At 33.8% G+C, this 16,821-nt stretch overlaps 1 protein-coding gene across 13 annotated transcripts in view; it reads right to left on the bottom strand.

Moving 5' to 3' along the window:
* Window positions 1–1,033: 1,033 nt before the first annotated feature.
* LOC124301841 (bromodomain adjacent to zinc finger domain protein 2B-like) overlaps window positions 1,034–16,821 on the bottom strand; it is a 118,114-nt gene continuing 102,326 nt past the window's right edge. For 10 of the 13 annotated variants that reach the window (XM_046757333.1, XM_046757332.1, XM_046757335.1 and 7 more), the window contains 10 exons: window positions 16,457–16,673; window positions 14,779–15,541; window positions 14,169–14,429; window positions 13,119–13,617; window positions 12,429–12,774; window positions 8,285–8,406; window positions 7,644–7,785; window positions 7,077–7,204; window positions 6,712–6,996; window positions 1,034–5,111 (listed from right to left, as the gene is read on the bottom strand). In XM_046757333.1, the coding sequence (XP_046613289.1) occupies window positions 4,934–5,111; window positions 6,712–6,996; window positions 7,077–7,204; window positions 7,644–7,785; window positions 8,285–8,406; window positions 12,429–12,774; window positions 13,119–13,617; window positions 14,169–14,429; window positions 14,779–15,541; window positions 16,457–16,673 (2,941 nt within the window). In that variant the 3' untranslated portion in view covers window positions 1,034–4,933. Of the gene's footprint in view, window positions 5,112–6,711; window positions 7,027–7,076; window positions 7,205–7,643; window positions 7,786–8,284; window positions 8,407–12,428; window positions 12,775–13,118; window positions 13,618–14,168; window positions 14,430–14,778; window positions 15,542–16,456; window positions 16,674–16,821 lie in introns of those variants that run through there. The other 3 variants (XM_046757337.1, XM_046757345.1, XM_046757344.1) reach the window with 2 other exon arrangements.

Genomic DNA, 16,821 nt, shown 5'->3' with positions numbered 1-16,821 from the left:
TCATATCATAGCTAATCTGGTAATATAGCTAAATAGGATGGTCGGAGGTGTTCGGAAATGTTAGGAGGTGGTCGGCGCTGGCAGAAGGTGATAGGGGGTGGTCGAAAGTGGCCATTGATGGTCGGAGGTGGCAGGGGGAGGTAAGAGGTGTTCGAAAATGGTAGGACATTTCAAAAGTTAAAGTCGACGATGATCCGATGCAACAATTTTATCGTATATTTGATAAATTATTCCTAAATACATTGAAACATATGTATTTGTAATGAAATATCATGCAATGGGCTGTGTAAACTATAAACTATAATTTCTGTCGAATAGCTGCTTTTATGTCAACAGGGCTTTGAGACTCAGTTCAGTTCGTCCTCCTCCTCGTCCACCTCCGACCACCTCCAACAATCGCTAACCACCTCGAACAACCACCGATAACCACCTTGGGTTGTACCTGGAATAGCAATAAATATTTTCAGTATCAGAACATATCAAAAATATTACGTGAGGATTAATATTTAAAAAGTGCTGGCATAAATTTTTTTGTGGCACTATTCCGACGTAATTTTGCGAGTGAAATCGATTGGGCGCAGTCCCAATGCGCTGCGAGCAACATATCAGAAGTTAGAGCTAAAAAACCAGAACCTGTGATTTCGACATTTTTCAGCAGATGCTTTTTCCTTCGTAGTTTCTCTCCTGTTCATCCCACGCTGTTTTTGCTGCGTTATCTGAGTTCCTGGGGGTCCAATTCGTCAGAAAAGCGTCACACAAATCGAATCGGAGACCAAAAATTTTTCGCCCAAAAAAACAGCAAGGCTTACCCCTTTGCATTTTTGGCGAAAATTGTCGCGATTTGAAAAGTGCTGGAACAAATTCTGTCATGCACTATTCTGAAGTAATTTTGCATTAGTCCGGATGCGCTACGAGCAACGGATCTGAATTTCTCCGAGTCCACAACACGGTTAAATAAACACACGGCACGCGAATCTCGTAAAAAGATTTTCGCACAGCCCTAAATCATCGATATCACCGTAATAACCATTCGTTTGTTTATTACTGATTATTTATTATTTCTCAATACAATAATTAAGTCTGTTTATTCGTTTACATAGCATTGTGAGCCTAAGTCTAGGCACGCACGTATTAGCTACTTAATATTACTTCTGTTTATGCTATAGACAATCATTATTTATTATTAACTTACATTTTTTCGACTGCATTTCGTTTCATCGTAACGGATAATTTGACATTTATAACTAAAGTTCGTATAAAAAGCGTTGTTATCGTACTAATAACTGTACTATATAATTTAAATAATTAATATACCTTAAAAAATTACTTTTTTGTGATATCTATCGCGTCAACTATAATCTAATATATGTCGCTTATTGTAGGCATATTTAATATTAGATTTTTGTGCAAATACTGTACTTTTTTCCTTAACTAATGTACTGACAATAATTTACATCAATTTCTTACAAAATAAGATATTACATTTCAATTCATCATTTTCGCAATGGTCATTCTTGTGGTTATAAAAGACTATAACTTGTTCGATACATTACAACACTCATTCACACGTTACATTACAAGTATCTCAAAATCAACATCTCACACACTGCGAAGTAGCTTTTCATACTAGTTGTACGTTTAGAGAACAAAATTATGCCTGGAACATGGAACATGAACTTAAGTTTTTTTTGTCAAATGATTGAGAGCAAGGAGTAGGCACTTGTTACATCTTGATATAGATTAACAAACGTGGAAAATGCATTGCAAGATGAACCTGGAATAGAATCAGAGACATCGAATATCACAAGCACAACCATGTTCCACTTTCCACATTTGAGGGTAGACACAGAGTGTATCATATCGGAATATAGCGTGACGGAAGAGTTCTGGTTACCTTCAATGTCACACAATATTTTTCCCACTTCCTGCATAACTAAAGCTTTTACTTTAGCGTTTGTTTTTATATTAGAATATCTATCATACGACGAATGGAAAGTTCAATAATTTTTCATGAGCGTTTGGTAGAATTACCAAAATATGTGACGTAAATCATGTCGGTACAATTAGATTATCGTACCAGAGTCTAACCAAACATGCAGAAAATCGTCATAGTTTGAACATGTACATGTAATGTAAAGCAGATTCGTCACACAAGACTGCAATCAATTAAGTTTCTAAAATTCATTTTCAGTGGTAACCAGAGCACTTTTTTCGAAATACTTCGAGTAGAATACGATTTGATACGGGATCAAATCACCGTTGTTAAGGTATGCACATTCCAAAACATTGTTCGTATCATACAAACATATTTTATTCTATATACACATATATTTTATATATATATATCGTCGAAAAAAAAAATGACGCACACATATCCTAGATGCTTATTCTATAATCTTGAATGATGTTTTACATACTGATTTTCTATACACTTACATGAAACGCTTTGTTCAAGAACACGTGAATTCATGGACTTGTTCTCAGTCGTTATGTAAATTATATTTTCTCGTACGCTAGACCGTAATGCCATTTCAAGTTTCGATAGCTTGTGATATACAGTTCGGATGTATAATCAAATCTTAACTAATTACTATGCTCGTTCAGCAATTTTAGAACTCCGCAAGATACCAAATTCGAAATATTTCTCTTTAAACGCATAGTGTGTTTTAAAATTAAGAATTACTTTATTAAGTCTCATAATGAATGCATCGTACAAATAATTTCACTTTACAACTTTAAAATACTGACAAGCAAATACGATTTAGAGGATTCTCTATGCAATAAAAAAAAAAAAAAAATTGTGAAAACAATAGTCAACAGTGGAATGGCATTTCATTCTATACCAATGTATTTGGATTATGCTACACAATTTTATAATTCTATAGTAACCTTACAATTTTATTCGCCTCCGTATTCATTACTGTGCAAAATATTTTTCTCTGTCTATAGTATTATTACGTTCATGATATTATTGGAAATTTGTTTAGGCAAGAAATTATTGCAATATAAGTACGTGAATTATTATCATTCCTTTGAAATACTTAGCCATATATTAAGTATGTTATCCAGACAAATTTAAGAAAGATGATCTGTTACCCATATTGACTGTAGCCACAAATTATTCTTATGAAACATCAGTAAGTTTGATTCCGATGAGAATACTCGACTAAATATTTTGACCTATACTGTAAGTTTACTCCACTAAGTGCAGGCCATGGTTAGAAATTCGATGATGCACGGTCTCTACTTATAATTTCGAGAATTTCCCACTTGAATAAGTCCCGTTTGTTCAATATCAGTAGAACATTTAAATAAGGTTTTTTCGTGTGAGCTCTGAAAATTGGGTGAATGATTCTAAAATAAAATAGAGCGATCACACGAAAAATTTATAGATATGTGGATAAATAATTCAGATTATTATCTATAGGGAAAAAATGATTCATCAACGTTTTCGTTCAAACATGCAGAAAAATACTTAATGGTATTGACAAGGCTCGAACTTTAACGAAATAACACGAACTGCTGGAAGTGTATCCAAGTATTTTACATAATTGAAAAAATGTAGGAGACAAAATTTTTTTTCCGATCTATTTCATTTCAATTGGCACATAAGCTTTGTTGTTCCTAGTTCACAGCAACGAAAAATATACCCTTACTGAGATTGAAATATTGAATATCCTACCAGTCGATTGATCAATTTTGTAGAAAAGATATCTTGCCAAGATTTAAAAAGTGCTTTTGCGAGTAGTCACAATACTTCACTACGTTTCAAATTTTCATTCATAAATACGAGATGTGATGTTAATTTTTCATTACCAAATAAACAAAAGTGATTTATTTGTCACTACGCATAACAAGCTCTCAGCTTTCCAAAATACCTGTCGTTAATGGAGCGTTGCATTTATGACAGAATAAATGAGTGATAAAGGAAATATACTAAAATATATTCCAAACTTCTTTTGTCAAGAGAGATTCGTGGAGTTCTAATTATTACTGAAATTCTAGTATTAAAAGAATGAATGACAAGCAGGATGTGAGAGTATGAACGTAGTCTATTACAGCATCAACAAATAATGAATTTCATCTACATTACAATAAATGTTATCATTTTTTATTTATCACAGATGCAACAGAATGCTCAAGATTTTAGCTGACATTTTGTGTGTGTCGGTAATAACATTACTCACTGATAAAATTATTCAAAGCAAACAAAAATAAACGTCCACGATGTGGGGACATAAATTTCATGATTTACGAGAGTAAATACTCAAATTTAATTACTTCCATAACATCATGCAATGTTGTAGAAATATTTTGACAACTTAATCGATACTACGAATGATTTCAGACACATTCCTAAAATATAAATGCAAATTTTGTGCTATCAAGGTTAACTGATCATAAATGTCAAAATCTAAATACCCAACAGTAATAAATTACGAGAAAATAAGGTCAGAATTAGCTCGAAATAAATTTGAGTCGACAATAATGGACCACTAATTGATTTGGGATATGTTACTAAAACGCAGAGACCACACTTTACTTTTACACTGAGCCAATGGAAGCAAGTCGCAAGGACATTTGATGATTGTGTTAGATAAAAATTAAAGCTTTTCATTGGTGTGATTACAGAATCTCTTGACAATATCAAAACTTTTGTTGATGTAAATTTATCGTATTATATACCTAATACGATAGTAAGTACAATAATAAATACGGTATTTCAATATTTGCAAAACTGTCTGGTAATCGTATTTTTCGTTAACATTACAAGAATTCAACACGAGCGCACAATTTTTAACAATAACAGTACTAAACAATCATAGATATCTGGACGACAGATCTTGTAATTATACATTTGGTGAAACCTTACATTGGACTAGTAATAGAAGTGCGCAAAACTGTGACAGCTGTTGCGTGAGCGTGCTGAGCCTCAGCTATGCGTCGGCGGAGGAGGTGGTGGCACTCCTGTAATCTCTGTCCAACGCATTTCAAAAAAGCTACGCATTCCGTGACCAGCTTTGCCGACAGGACTGTCATCTTCATTGAACACCTCGCAGTTTATGAACATTTGTCGGACATCAATGCAAAATTCATCTCTTGATTTGTACCTGAAATAAATGTAAACAATCTCACTATTATTTCTTTGCAAACTAAAGATGATGTCGTTTTTTGTTCATGTTATGTACTGATCGCTATTCAACTTCAGTTTGTATATTGATTTTACCACATACAAAGAATTTTTTCTTCAAAGAAAATTGTGGAATTGCTTATCAGAAATGCGGAAGCGTTCATGTGCCATATGCATCTTACATTTAATTTTAAATCCAATTCTTCAGTAAATAAACCGAGAATATTATTCAACAGGCAAATGCACGTTATTTAATGCTGTGTAAAATATAAAATCAACCTTCTATTTGAAATAAAATTCCTTGAATTTGCGTGGCGAAAAATGTAATTTTTTTTAGTCACTTTGTACGGAGTAAAAAAAATTTGAGTTACGTTGAGTAAACAAATTCAAGGGATGGATCCCATTGATTCCCATTCTCAATGGAATTACATCATACTATGTTTTTTGATACTACATATACCGTTATTGTATTTTCCTGAAAAGATATTGAATATGAAGCTTAATAATGTCTGGTTGTAAAGAATGTATTTTCTTTATGGACGAGCATAGTTCCTTATTTTTTTCAGACCAATGAAAGTCCCTGACTATTCGCCAATTTTCCGATATCAGAAATGTTGTTCAACTACTTCTGGACCTTTTTTTTTCAGTTCTAGTTGAAAACGGTCAATTAATTGGTACACAAATAGTCAAATTAATTGATCTTAAGCGATTTGAAATTCATCTGAATAGGCGAATTTTAATGCTGTGTAAGAATTGTATAAATCCACTTAAACGGTTCATTGAAATACACCTGTCAACGGGTTAAACAAAAATTTGTGTCTGGATTACGAATGGTATTTACTTGATGTTCAGATTAAGATATAAACGGAACGAGATACCTATAAGAGAACTCTATAGGAGGTACACTGTTGAAGATTTATTATTTTGTTTAAAACGTAGATATTTTACTAACCCGTGAAAGTAATTTAGTCTATAATCGTTACCCCAACAGACAAAAAAAAAAAAAAAAAGACATTAAACAGTACATCTTCAAATTTCCATTCGAAGTGGCTGATTTTGTGTAAATTTTGTCAAAAATTAACCTGTCTGATAGTTAATAAGTTTTGTCTCATTTTATTCAAACAATCAATTCAATTTAATTCAATAAACTTCAAAATATTGCTTTTTTGATCACAGAAACAAAATTTGAAAAGAACAATAACGATTTTATTCATTTTTACGGTGAAAGGAAGGAAATCGAACTATGCATTATTCAGGCACAAGAACCATGTTGACTGATGTTATTCTCGGCATTATGTTACAATTATCTGACTTCAGATCTGTACAAACGGCTATGGTATACATACAGCAAATTGAAGCTTCAATGAGTCACTGAAATCAATTCTACTGGTTCACTAATGAGTGGAAATTAAAGAGTTTTACATGGAGCCTAAAATGCGGTATGCAATTGACTGTACAAATTGCTTTTTTTTTTTTCTTTCTTCCGAATGAAGAAAGCCGATGTCAGCCTCATTTTGAAAGCACGAATGTTGGTATCGAAGTCCTTTATTTATGGTGTTAATGAAAAACATCTAACTTACGCACAGTCCTGTAACTTTTTCTTAATGGTACTGAGATCCATTGGAGTTTTTATAATTTTCTTATACGTTGGAAACTGTTTTGTATTAACTGGCAATAAAAAAGGCCACGCTTCATCTTGTTGCTCTAATTGTTCTAGTAAAATTTTACATGGTGCCAATTCTCGTTGTTGCTTTTTCGTCAGTGCTCTGCTATTGCCTTCTTTGCGAGGTGATGCAGTAGGGGTAGGTGGCTCTGAGGAACTAACATCTTCGACATGGGTGTTTGACGCTGTTGATGGAGTTGGACTGTAAATGGAATAAAATAGTTTTTTTTACCTATTATTCAAGTGATGTGTATACCTTAGATTTTTAATCAAATTTTATACCTAGTTGGTGGGTGGTCAGAACTTTCACTATCTCTTGTCGCTCCTTTGGTATGACTCCTTCGACTACTGTTCCGTTTCTTTGGTTGTTTGCTGTGACAATTGGAACAATACCACTTTCCACGAGGCATCTGTTTGGAGTGACATTCACTTAGAAAAATTCGGTGAAGCATTTTCAACTACCTGATCTATTCGTATATTAGTTAGCCATCAACGAATGGAGATCCTCATACCAAACTTGGCTATTAGAGATACTATTGAAAAATATGGTTCAAACGTTGGGTTCGATTTTTATATTGATAATGAAATCCTATAACAAAGAAATTCAGAGCTATTTTTGATTCTCTCGAGTAATAAGATTTGCAGAGAAGTTATAAAAGACATAAATATCAAGCACAAAGAATTTGATTGAATGAAAGCATCCATGTCGCTTTGAAACAACTTAAATTATCAAGCAAACACCAGTTTCATGACTGCTATCTCTGGCTCTTCACTACGCTCAGTTTGTCATGTCCGGATCCCCATTGGAAAAATAAAGAGTAAAACATAATATTGGTCCAAACACCTTACCTTAGGCATTACAGGATTGTGGCAGTCGGTATGATAAGCCCTTGGGCATAATTCGCATAGAACTAAATTTTTTCCCATTCGTTTACCGCATACCAAGCAATTTCTTTCACCTGTTGCTTTATTCATACACTCGTGGCAGTACCTGAAATAAAAAATTAATTTATAATATACGCTACGTTAGCCTTTTAAAAACGAGATTTAAATTTCTGTTTAAGCATTGTAAGTATAAATTTCGAGAGTTTACTGAAATCGGCGTACAAAGTGAGGTCGAATAAAATCTTTGAAAATGTCTTTACGCTATGTGACAAACTCTCGTCTCTCAAAGAAACATATTCACTATTCATTCAAAAAATCAGTAATGTACTAAAAAATGTGAATGATTCCAAAAAATGCATTTCGCTTTATTACTCTATACTTCGATATTGAAGTAAATATTTGAATTACATTTTAAGGCATTTTTTACGTAATCTTTATTTTACAGTAGTGATTTTAGTGGAGAGATGGGCATTATATCAGTAAAAGCAAATTAGATTTTGTCAGTATTCTGATTTGTGAGAAATAATCCAGATTAAAATTCTGTATCATAGTTCAAATGCGACATTAGAGTTAGATTTTAGCTGTTCTTAAAAAGCAGCACTTACCAGTCACCATCGGGAATGTTTTCCATTTTTGGACGGAAGCAATAAGTATGATATCCACGGTCACAACCATCACACAACAGTAGTTTGTCTTCGTTGTCGCCGCTATGACAGAACTGGCAATTCTGGAAACAGAAAAAAAAAGAGACTCGTTGATTAGCAAAGTGATGAGCAACAGTTTTTGTCCTATTCAAGATTGTGCTGTTTAATTGCATCGTAAGGATTACAAATTTTGTGGCTATTTTGACAGGTTTGATTTTGTATAAGAATAGTAAACAGCTTTGAAAATATAGTTCCGGAATTGAATTATTATACATTCAATAAATCACTCGTGTACAGTGTCATTTTCTTGAAACTACATACAGGGAGTACATGCTTGATGTTCCGTTTCCCTTATGCTATTTATGTATAAAGGTAGGTATCTTGAGTCTCACTCGCAAACTCCTCGCATGTAGATCCAGGTAAACAACCTTGTATAAATAAATCTCGGGACCTATCGGCTCCCAAGGCTGAATTTTTGGAAATAATGATGAAATAAAATCATGATAATTGAATGTAGATTAGGTATTCAATTAGTCGTACACGAAGAATATTTTTAATTGTATTAGTTCAAAAGATGATCACATGAACTTTAAATCAAATAAATAATAAAAAAAAAGAACAAAAGATCCCAAATAAGAGTAAGTCTAGATGTTCCATATGTATCAAAAAAATTAAAGAATAATCAGCACAATCTGAAACGATTTAAACGCTCCTCAATACTGTACATGTATTTTAATAGCAAGCAAACATGCTAGATATTAATAAAACAATCGTTAAAAACTAGTTTGAATGAAACAATATAATATCCAAGTAGCTTTAAATCAGCACTGGCAATAAATTATATCTGTTGGTATGTATTGAAAAATCATGACTGCACTACACAAAAAATTTCAATCATAAAAAAACGAATACGTGCCTACGTAATGCAACACCAAAAGTGATACCTCTTTTGCAAAGAGAGTAATGTATTATTTGTACAAAGTTTGGACCAATTTTTTTAGAAGTTAAGATTCGAGCACACATGAGAGCTATAATTCCAGGCGGACACAGTTTGAAAACTAATACACTGCGAGTGAATATTTAATGCAGCTGAATTGAGTTAGTCAAAGTATTCAAGTCAGTCAAGTGCAGGCAACAAAAAAATTATGTGAATATCAATTTCGCCAAATTTTAATTGATGTTCACCTTAGAATTCTTATACAAATTTGACTTAACTTGATCGAAGTAAATCAATATTTGAACCAATCATGGCGGCAGAAGTGTTGTGTTGACTTGATACAAAATTAAATATTACGTAAAATTATGCACACAATGTTATTGCTAGTTACACTGCAAGCATTAGTTTAGTATAAGAAAGCAAATTTGATAACACCATAAAATAGATGATTGTAAAAGCGCGTTGAATGTGTGTTTACTTAATACAGCAGATAGTGTACTTTATAGTTTACAATATGGTTCCTGAAATATCTGACAAGCACAATTTAATCAATGGAAATTATATGCGGCACATTTTTCAACTATCTACCGGCAAATTTAGCTTTGACAAAAAATAGAACTGAAACTACTTCTTCCACTTTCCGCCACACTGTGCATCTCGCACAACTACTCACTATCGACAACATTCGTGTTAATGCTCGGAGAGCGACTTGCTGCATATATGTAATGAGTTTTGCGACGTAGGGTTAGTTGTAAAATTTTTTCTTGAATATTGCAAAACTTGAAATTTACGGGAGTTACGATTAGTTTTAGAAACATCTCTTTTGTTACTATAAAATGAAAATCTGTACTGTATTCTTTTTGTAACTATGGCGATGATTTGGTCTTAGGATAACAATAAATTTTTGTTACAGACTTATTTAACTGAAAAAATATAGTAAACCCAACGAACAGATTCAATGTTGCAATAACCAAAAAATATAGTATTATATATATAATAAGTCGTAAACAAAGAGTTCGAGATGACACGTAATTGTTGCATAGAAACGTTGACCATTCCTTTTTTTTCTCGCTAAGCAGAAAAGTAATGTGGCTAAGGTCGAAGCCGTAAGCAAATTTATCGATTGTGACAAACATAGTATCAACTACTCCTGCATAGATTTGTGTATGAAGATCCTTAAGCATATAATGCGCTAATTTTTCATCAAATATTTCATACATACAACAGCAAAAAAATATGTAAATTAATCAACATCGAATGCAAAAATATAGCAACCAAATTACATGTTTATGCCAAAGTAACGCGAAAAGTGAAAAAAAAAACAGAAAAACGCTAAACACCATCGGTATATTACTATATGAAAATTCATGCTGATGTAATTCAAGATTCCTGTGCATCTGTAGTTTGACCAGTAGAAACTCTAAGCCTCCATCTATCATTTTCTTCGTAGGTTTCAAAAGAGAATGTTGTGATAATTTAAAGAACAAATTCAATTTCTGTACTATACAGTATACACATTCGAATACATCAAATAAAAAAATTATTATTGACAATTGTAATGTATTTCATACAAGTTTGGAACGTGAATTGGAACGTTTCTAGCTGTTTCAACATATCATATTTCATATGAAAGAATGAATTTGTAGATGCAAAAACGAATTACAATGCGATTTTTGCAGTAAACATGCTTCTCATATCCATTTGTAAAACTGATTGTGCAATAACATGAATGCTGAAACAACCTTTTTAAATATGAAAATATAATATTGATTCTTAGTTTTTGAATACTGTGAAAAATGCTTTATCTTCATTCTATCAAAAGTTTGCTGTAATTTGCTTACCACTTGCTTCAACTTCATAAATTAGAAGAAAAGAATACAAGATTTCACCGTTTTTAAACAGAAAAATTGATTAAGAATAAAAAAAGAAAATAAAAAAATAAAAAAAAAAAGGAACTTTTAGATCAAACGAGAAAATTGGAAATGCATTGTGGAAAGTTGTAAAAAAAATCTGAAATTTTATTAGAAAATAATATAACACATGATTTGGAATAAAATGCTCATATTCTTTTTCAATATAAAATTCAAGCCTTTGCATGGACAAAAAAGATAGCTCAACGTCTATACTATTGTAATCTATTGTTTCATAAACAACATTTTAGGAACCTTACAATTTGTCACGAGAAATTTCTATTACGTGACAACTGCAATACAACCATTTATTGCATCTGTAGGTTGAATATTGTTATCTGGATCGTGTTTGTCCGTTTATTTATGGTGTGCGCACAAATACTGTAGTGTAGTAGCAAAAATAATTTATAAAAACGTGTCAAGTCTACAGGCCAATTTGTTAATGATATTTGATGAAAAGCTTTACTCATCATTTGAAAATGTTTAAAGACGTTTGCAATATTGAATACAAGCATAGAAATATTGCCAGTTTAGCCTGGTATCAAAAAGTAAAAGTGTTGATGATGGTAGATGAAGAAATTTTGATGTTTACTATAAATATTGAAATTCCTATGAGTAAAACCTTGGATGAGCATTTTTTAGGGTTTCATGTAATTACAGATTAAAGAGAAATTTATTAGACAATATAATAAGGTAATGTGATACCATTGCTTTGAACTCACTGTGTGAATGTTGATGTTCTTATAATTAAATGAATGAATTTCAAATATTCCTAACATGTATACTGTAATTTCAACATTTCTTTCCCAGAGAATGTCTACGTTAAAATATTTCAGGTATCCGAATAACTCTTGAATACATGAAGACTTTTAGGAATTAGAATATTTCGGATACCCAATACAACGTGGAAAATATTGGCAAAAACCAGACGAAGCAAAATAAAAATTCTATTACCTCGGTGCTCCTGAGGTAAAAAACATGAATATATCATGCCAAAGAACCGCTTGTGTAAAGGTTATTTTTTCATAGCACACCGGATGAGCCGAAAGGAACATTAAGCCTTAGTGGGTATGCGAATACTCTTCCTACTCAAAGTCTCCATATTTAATGAGGTTTAGCATTTAAATGTTCCATAGTCAATGCGCAACAATGTATTGCAAGTTAAACTTTGATAACATTCTCTTCGGATGCCCTTCAAGGTAGGAAGAAAGAAAGAATGAAAAGAGAATTCGGTTAGTAAGTTAGTGCGAATACCCACAGAGGCCTGAGTAGTAGTCAATAGCTGATTGTATTGAGTGGTAGCTTTGAGTGAGACGCAGCGGTTTCGCAGCATGATGCAGACCGAGTTTCTAGCTGGTGTTAGACTCACTGCCTTCATGATGCTCTTGTCCCAGGCGATGCTGGCCTCCAGCATGTAAAGCGCCATTGCCAGCTGTGCTGATGTATGCGCCCTAGCAGTTGCCTCTCGCCAGTTATTGAGGCCTCGTGGCGTTGTTTCCTCAATAGGTGGTGGCCCAAGAGCATTCGAATCTGAGTTGTTCACAATGGAATTTGTTGCAGCTGCTTGCTCTGCCTTAAGAGCCGTAAGATTTGGATCTCCGGTACTGTAATGTAAAACATATTGTCACATGAAAAACTATTATCGTGTAACAATCCTTAACCTAGTTCACTAATAAACTGACTTTCACAAGTCCTCTCTTAGCCACTAAAGGGGAAGATAATGAAAAGAATTTCATCTGTGATATACAATTTCGATTTTAACCATTTCTATTCGATTCTTTTGTATAAATTTTAATACGCCTCAAACAATTCAATTTCTATCCAATCGTTTCCGTTTGATTACTGCAACGATTCGAATTCATATGAATACGTGAATGATTTAACCGCAGCTCTACTCAGTACTGTTTTTGGATGAACCAACTTAAGTTGCTTGTGTTATATAACTTACCAGATACCGAGAGGTGGTTTAAGATACCTTCTCTCGATTGCTGCCTCTAATGATAATAGCCTTTGTCTTGCTTGTTCAACAGCACTAACTTGTTCAACTTCATTAATTTTTTCTAATTCCTCGGCTTCGTCTGTACCAGATCTGGGTGGTAACTTCCAGCCTTTAACTTGCATACTGGCATTGGCAACCTTGTCTTCGAGTGCTTCAACCTGCTCCAATAGCTGAGCATCGACTCGCAAAGCTACTTGTTCACTCCAGTCATCAGGCTTATCAGGTCTTGGCGTAGGAATGTCTTTCTCATCATCATCCCCTTGTAAATCTGTAGCTGCAGTATTACCAGGGTCAACGTGAATTTTCCCTGTTATAGCTAAGAAAGATTCCATCGTTGCCCAAGTCGTCCGTTTCAGTTCTTTTTCTCGCACACCACGGGAGTGAAGTTTCTCCAACAACGCTTGAAAAGTATCAATGTCTGATACTCTCCACCAACCATACCGGAGTTCTGCATTATACAAAATTCATATGATTACTTTGCTATGCTTTCCAATATTCATTGACATGACATGTGAGACAAATAAGTAGGTTTTCCCATTGAAACAACAGTCACAATTTCCAAAAAGACAGTATAACTAGTCGTTATACTATACAATAAATATTGAACCCTAAAAGTGCACAATATGTTTTTCACGACATAAACTGTACACTAGATCAATTGAAACCTGAGTGTATTTTTTTAATTTCTCTACTTCTAATAACGATGCGAATCGAAGCTGTTGAGGTAAAGAAAAAAAAAAAATATGTATCCAAATACTTTGTTTTCCGCCATTTTTAGAGAAAAATGCGAAAAATATGTTGCACCACTTATACAAAAATGACCCACAGGAAACTCCAGTTTGGTGTTCCACTCAGATTTCGTTGCAACTCATGTATGTATGTACAAGTAACGAACCAAACTGTTGTTCTTCATCGGTGATTTTGGTGAGACTTTTCTCAGAAAGAAAGATCACTGGGTGGCCTACATATGTATAGTTGTCAATATATGGAATAGCTCACCTTCTGGCACTGGTTTCGGATCGCCAGCTGGAGGCAAACCGTGGACTTTCAAGTGTTCTAACTGAGTAGCTTCATCCTGAGTTAAAACCAAGGGTGCTGGACTATCGCACCTGTCATAGGATGGACTAGAAGGCGGAGGAAATACAGGTATCCTGAGTTCTGTTGTCTCTGCTATTCCAAAAATAGCCTTGGTACACGAGCCTGGTGTATCACAGGTTTCCCGAGGGAAAATAGAAAACCAAACAGGCTCAGTATTTCCACCTGCATAAGAAAAATATCACGAGATTTGAGATTTAGTCTTGAATCATGTAGTAACAATTTATAGGGCAATAGCGTGTTAGATACTAAGAAACGATAAAGCTCAACATCCAAGATTTGAGAGTATGTTCTCATAATCAGCTACCTAAGGTGTCAAGGATATTTCCTGTGTTTTTTACATTCATGTATTTCCTCAAATTTAGAAAAAAAGAAAAAAGAAAAAAAAAAAACTGGAAATATTGAATACAGCAACAGTATTTTAAATCGCCACCATGGGCGATTACGCTGCAACTCTAAGTTTGGCATAAAGCTAATGCAAGTTTCATTAGTGCCAAATATGTTTCAAACTTACCGCAAATAAATGTTCCATTCAATTCTTTGCCATTTGGGTAGTGAGAATTATTTACATGGTTACATTTTTCTCCATTCGGTATAGTCTCTACAATCTTATCTTCCATAGTTTTCGTGACCGAACCGGTTATTTCTTCATCTGTATTATTTTCTTCATTCTTTATTTGCTCAGTTGCGGTTTCAATATTTTGGACTTCAGTCTCTTGTTTAATCTCTTCGGATGTGACATTTGTTTTCGCATCAGATTTAATACTGTCAATATTCACTTTAACTTCATTTTTCACACTCGTTAAATCCTCTTTTATGGAATTTTCAAGTTTTTCCTTGCAGCTAACTTCATCAACTTCCATTTTAACATCATCAAGTTCAGACTTAACTTCAACATTTTCAACTTCCTCGGGACATGGTTTGTCATCTGTCGGCGACTGTTTCGACACTTCATCATTAAGGTCTTTCTTTTCTGTCGTTTCTTCTACCATATCCTGCTCTTGTATCTCTTCATCTTCGGGTGTAGGTTTATAATTTACGTCTAGTACAGCTTGAACATCAAGAATTTCGGGCTCTGCACTTTCCATTGCTTCAACATATATACCGCCTGCACACGGCAGCTCCCAGTACCTTCGCCAATACCTATCCTGCCCCAACACATGAGCGCGAAGTTGTTTCGACGAACTGTTCAATTTTTGTAGTTGTTCTTCGGAATTTTTCAAAAGACGATCTAGTTTCTTTCCCAATTCTTCTCCAGATAGATTCTTATCTTCCTCCTGTTCGATCATCAAATATTTTTCACTTATGTGTCATCCATACCTCTATCTAACTCTAATTACAGAGTTGTCACTCATTTTGGATTGTAAGATTCTCCGAATTTGCCAGGTTTTTCAGATACAATATTTTAATTTTCAGATATTTTCTGTCATTTGAAATTAAAATTATGAACGAAAAAATTTAAACATTCGTGAAAAATCATACATTATTTATTTCAAAGAGTTTGTACTTCACTCATACGTTTAAATTTTTTGTTCTAATTAAAATCACGCTAAGTATATATTGAAGACTGTAACATTGTGTAATTTTTCCAATACAGACAAAAACCTCCGATTATTTCCGGTTATTTCCAAGTAGAGTGACAACCCTGGATGAAACATTTGTCTGATAATTGCTAATACGATAGAAGGCTGATATAATGGATGGATTCGCTACAAAGTGGCAATAGTTCAATACAACTAGGTGTTGGAATATACAAGATCAACCATTTTTCCAAGTGATTGTTAGCATAGCAATTCCAATAAGTCAAACGTCTCGGCGTGCATATGCCATGATTTTTGAAGACATGTTTTACGGATGTGTAAACGCATATCAGTGGCCATAATAATCAAACCGAGTGTGGTAGCCAAGCATACCGTATCAACTTTTTCTGTAGATCTCTGCCCGTATTGGCAATAAATGCTCAGTCAGAAAACTAAATACTGATCTAATGCTACATGTCAGATTCAAGTGTTAACTACTGCAGCTTCAGGTACAACGAATCACTAAAACGGCATATTGCTCGTCTAAGGCAAATTATCGACTCTGTAGATTGCGGAGTGTTCGTTTCAAGTTATTGAATGAGATGATCAAACTAGCTGTAATTGGAGAAGTGATGTTGATTTTTCAAATCAGATGTAAGAATGAAAAATTACCTCTTCAGGTTGAGTGCCTTCACTTTCATTTTCTGACATGTCTTCGACCTCGTCTTCTTGGTGTATTTCATCCAAAGTAGGTGTGGCTCCGGCAGCCGTTGATGGGTTACATTCCTCGTCTCCTTCTTTTTTCTCTATTGTTATTGTATCGCCAGACTTGTTCACTATAACACCCACTGCTTCCATGCGTACTTTTCTGTTGTGTAGTTGTCTGAGTCTGGAAAGAAAGTGTAATTTCAATGTTATAATCAGAAAATATCACACGTTCAAGAACTTCAACACGGTTGTTTTTTTTTTTAATGCAATGAGTAGACATAACTTGAAAAATTGAAGTACATGAATTTAGTGGTTTGTTGAGTAGGAAT

Source organism: Neodiprion virginianus, chromosome 4, assembly GCF_021901495.1.
Source record: "Neodiprion virginianus isolate iyNeoVirg1 chromosome 4, iyNeoVirg1.1, whole genome shotgun sequence".
Taxonomy (NCBI): Eukaryota; Metazoa; Arthropoda; class Insecta; order Hymenoptera; family Diprionidae; genus Neodiprion; species Neodiprion virginianus.
This window is presented reverse-complemented; position numbering and strand designations above follow the sequence as displayed.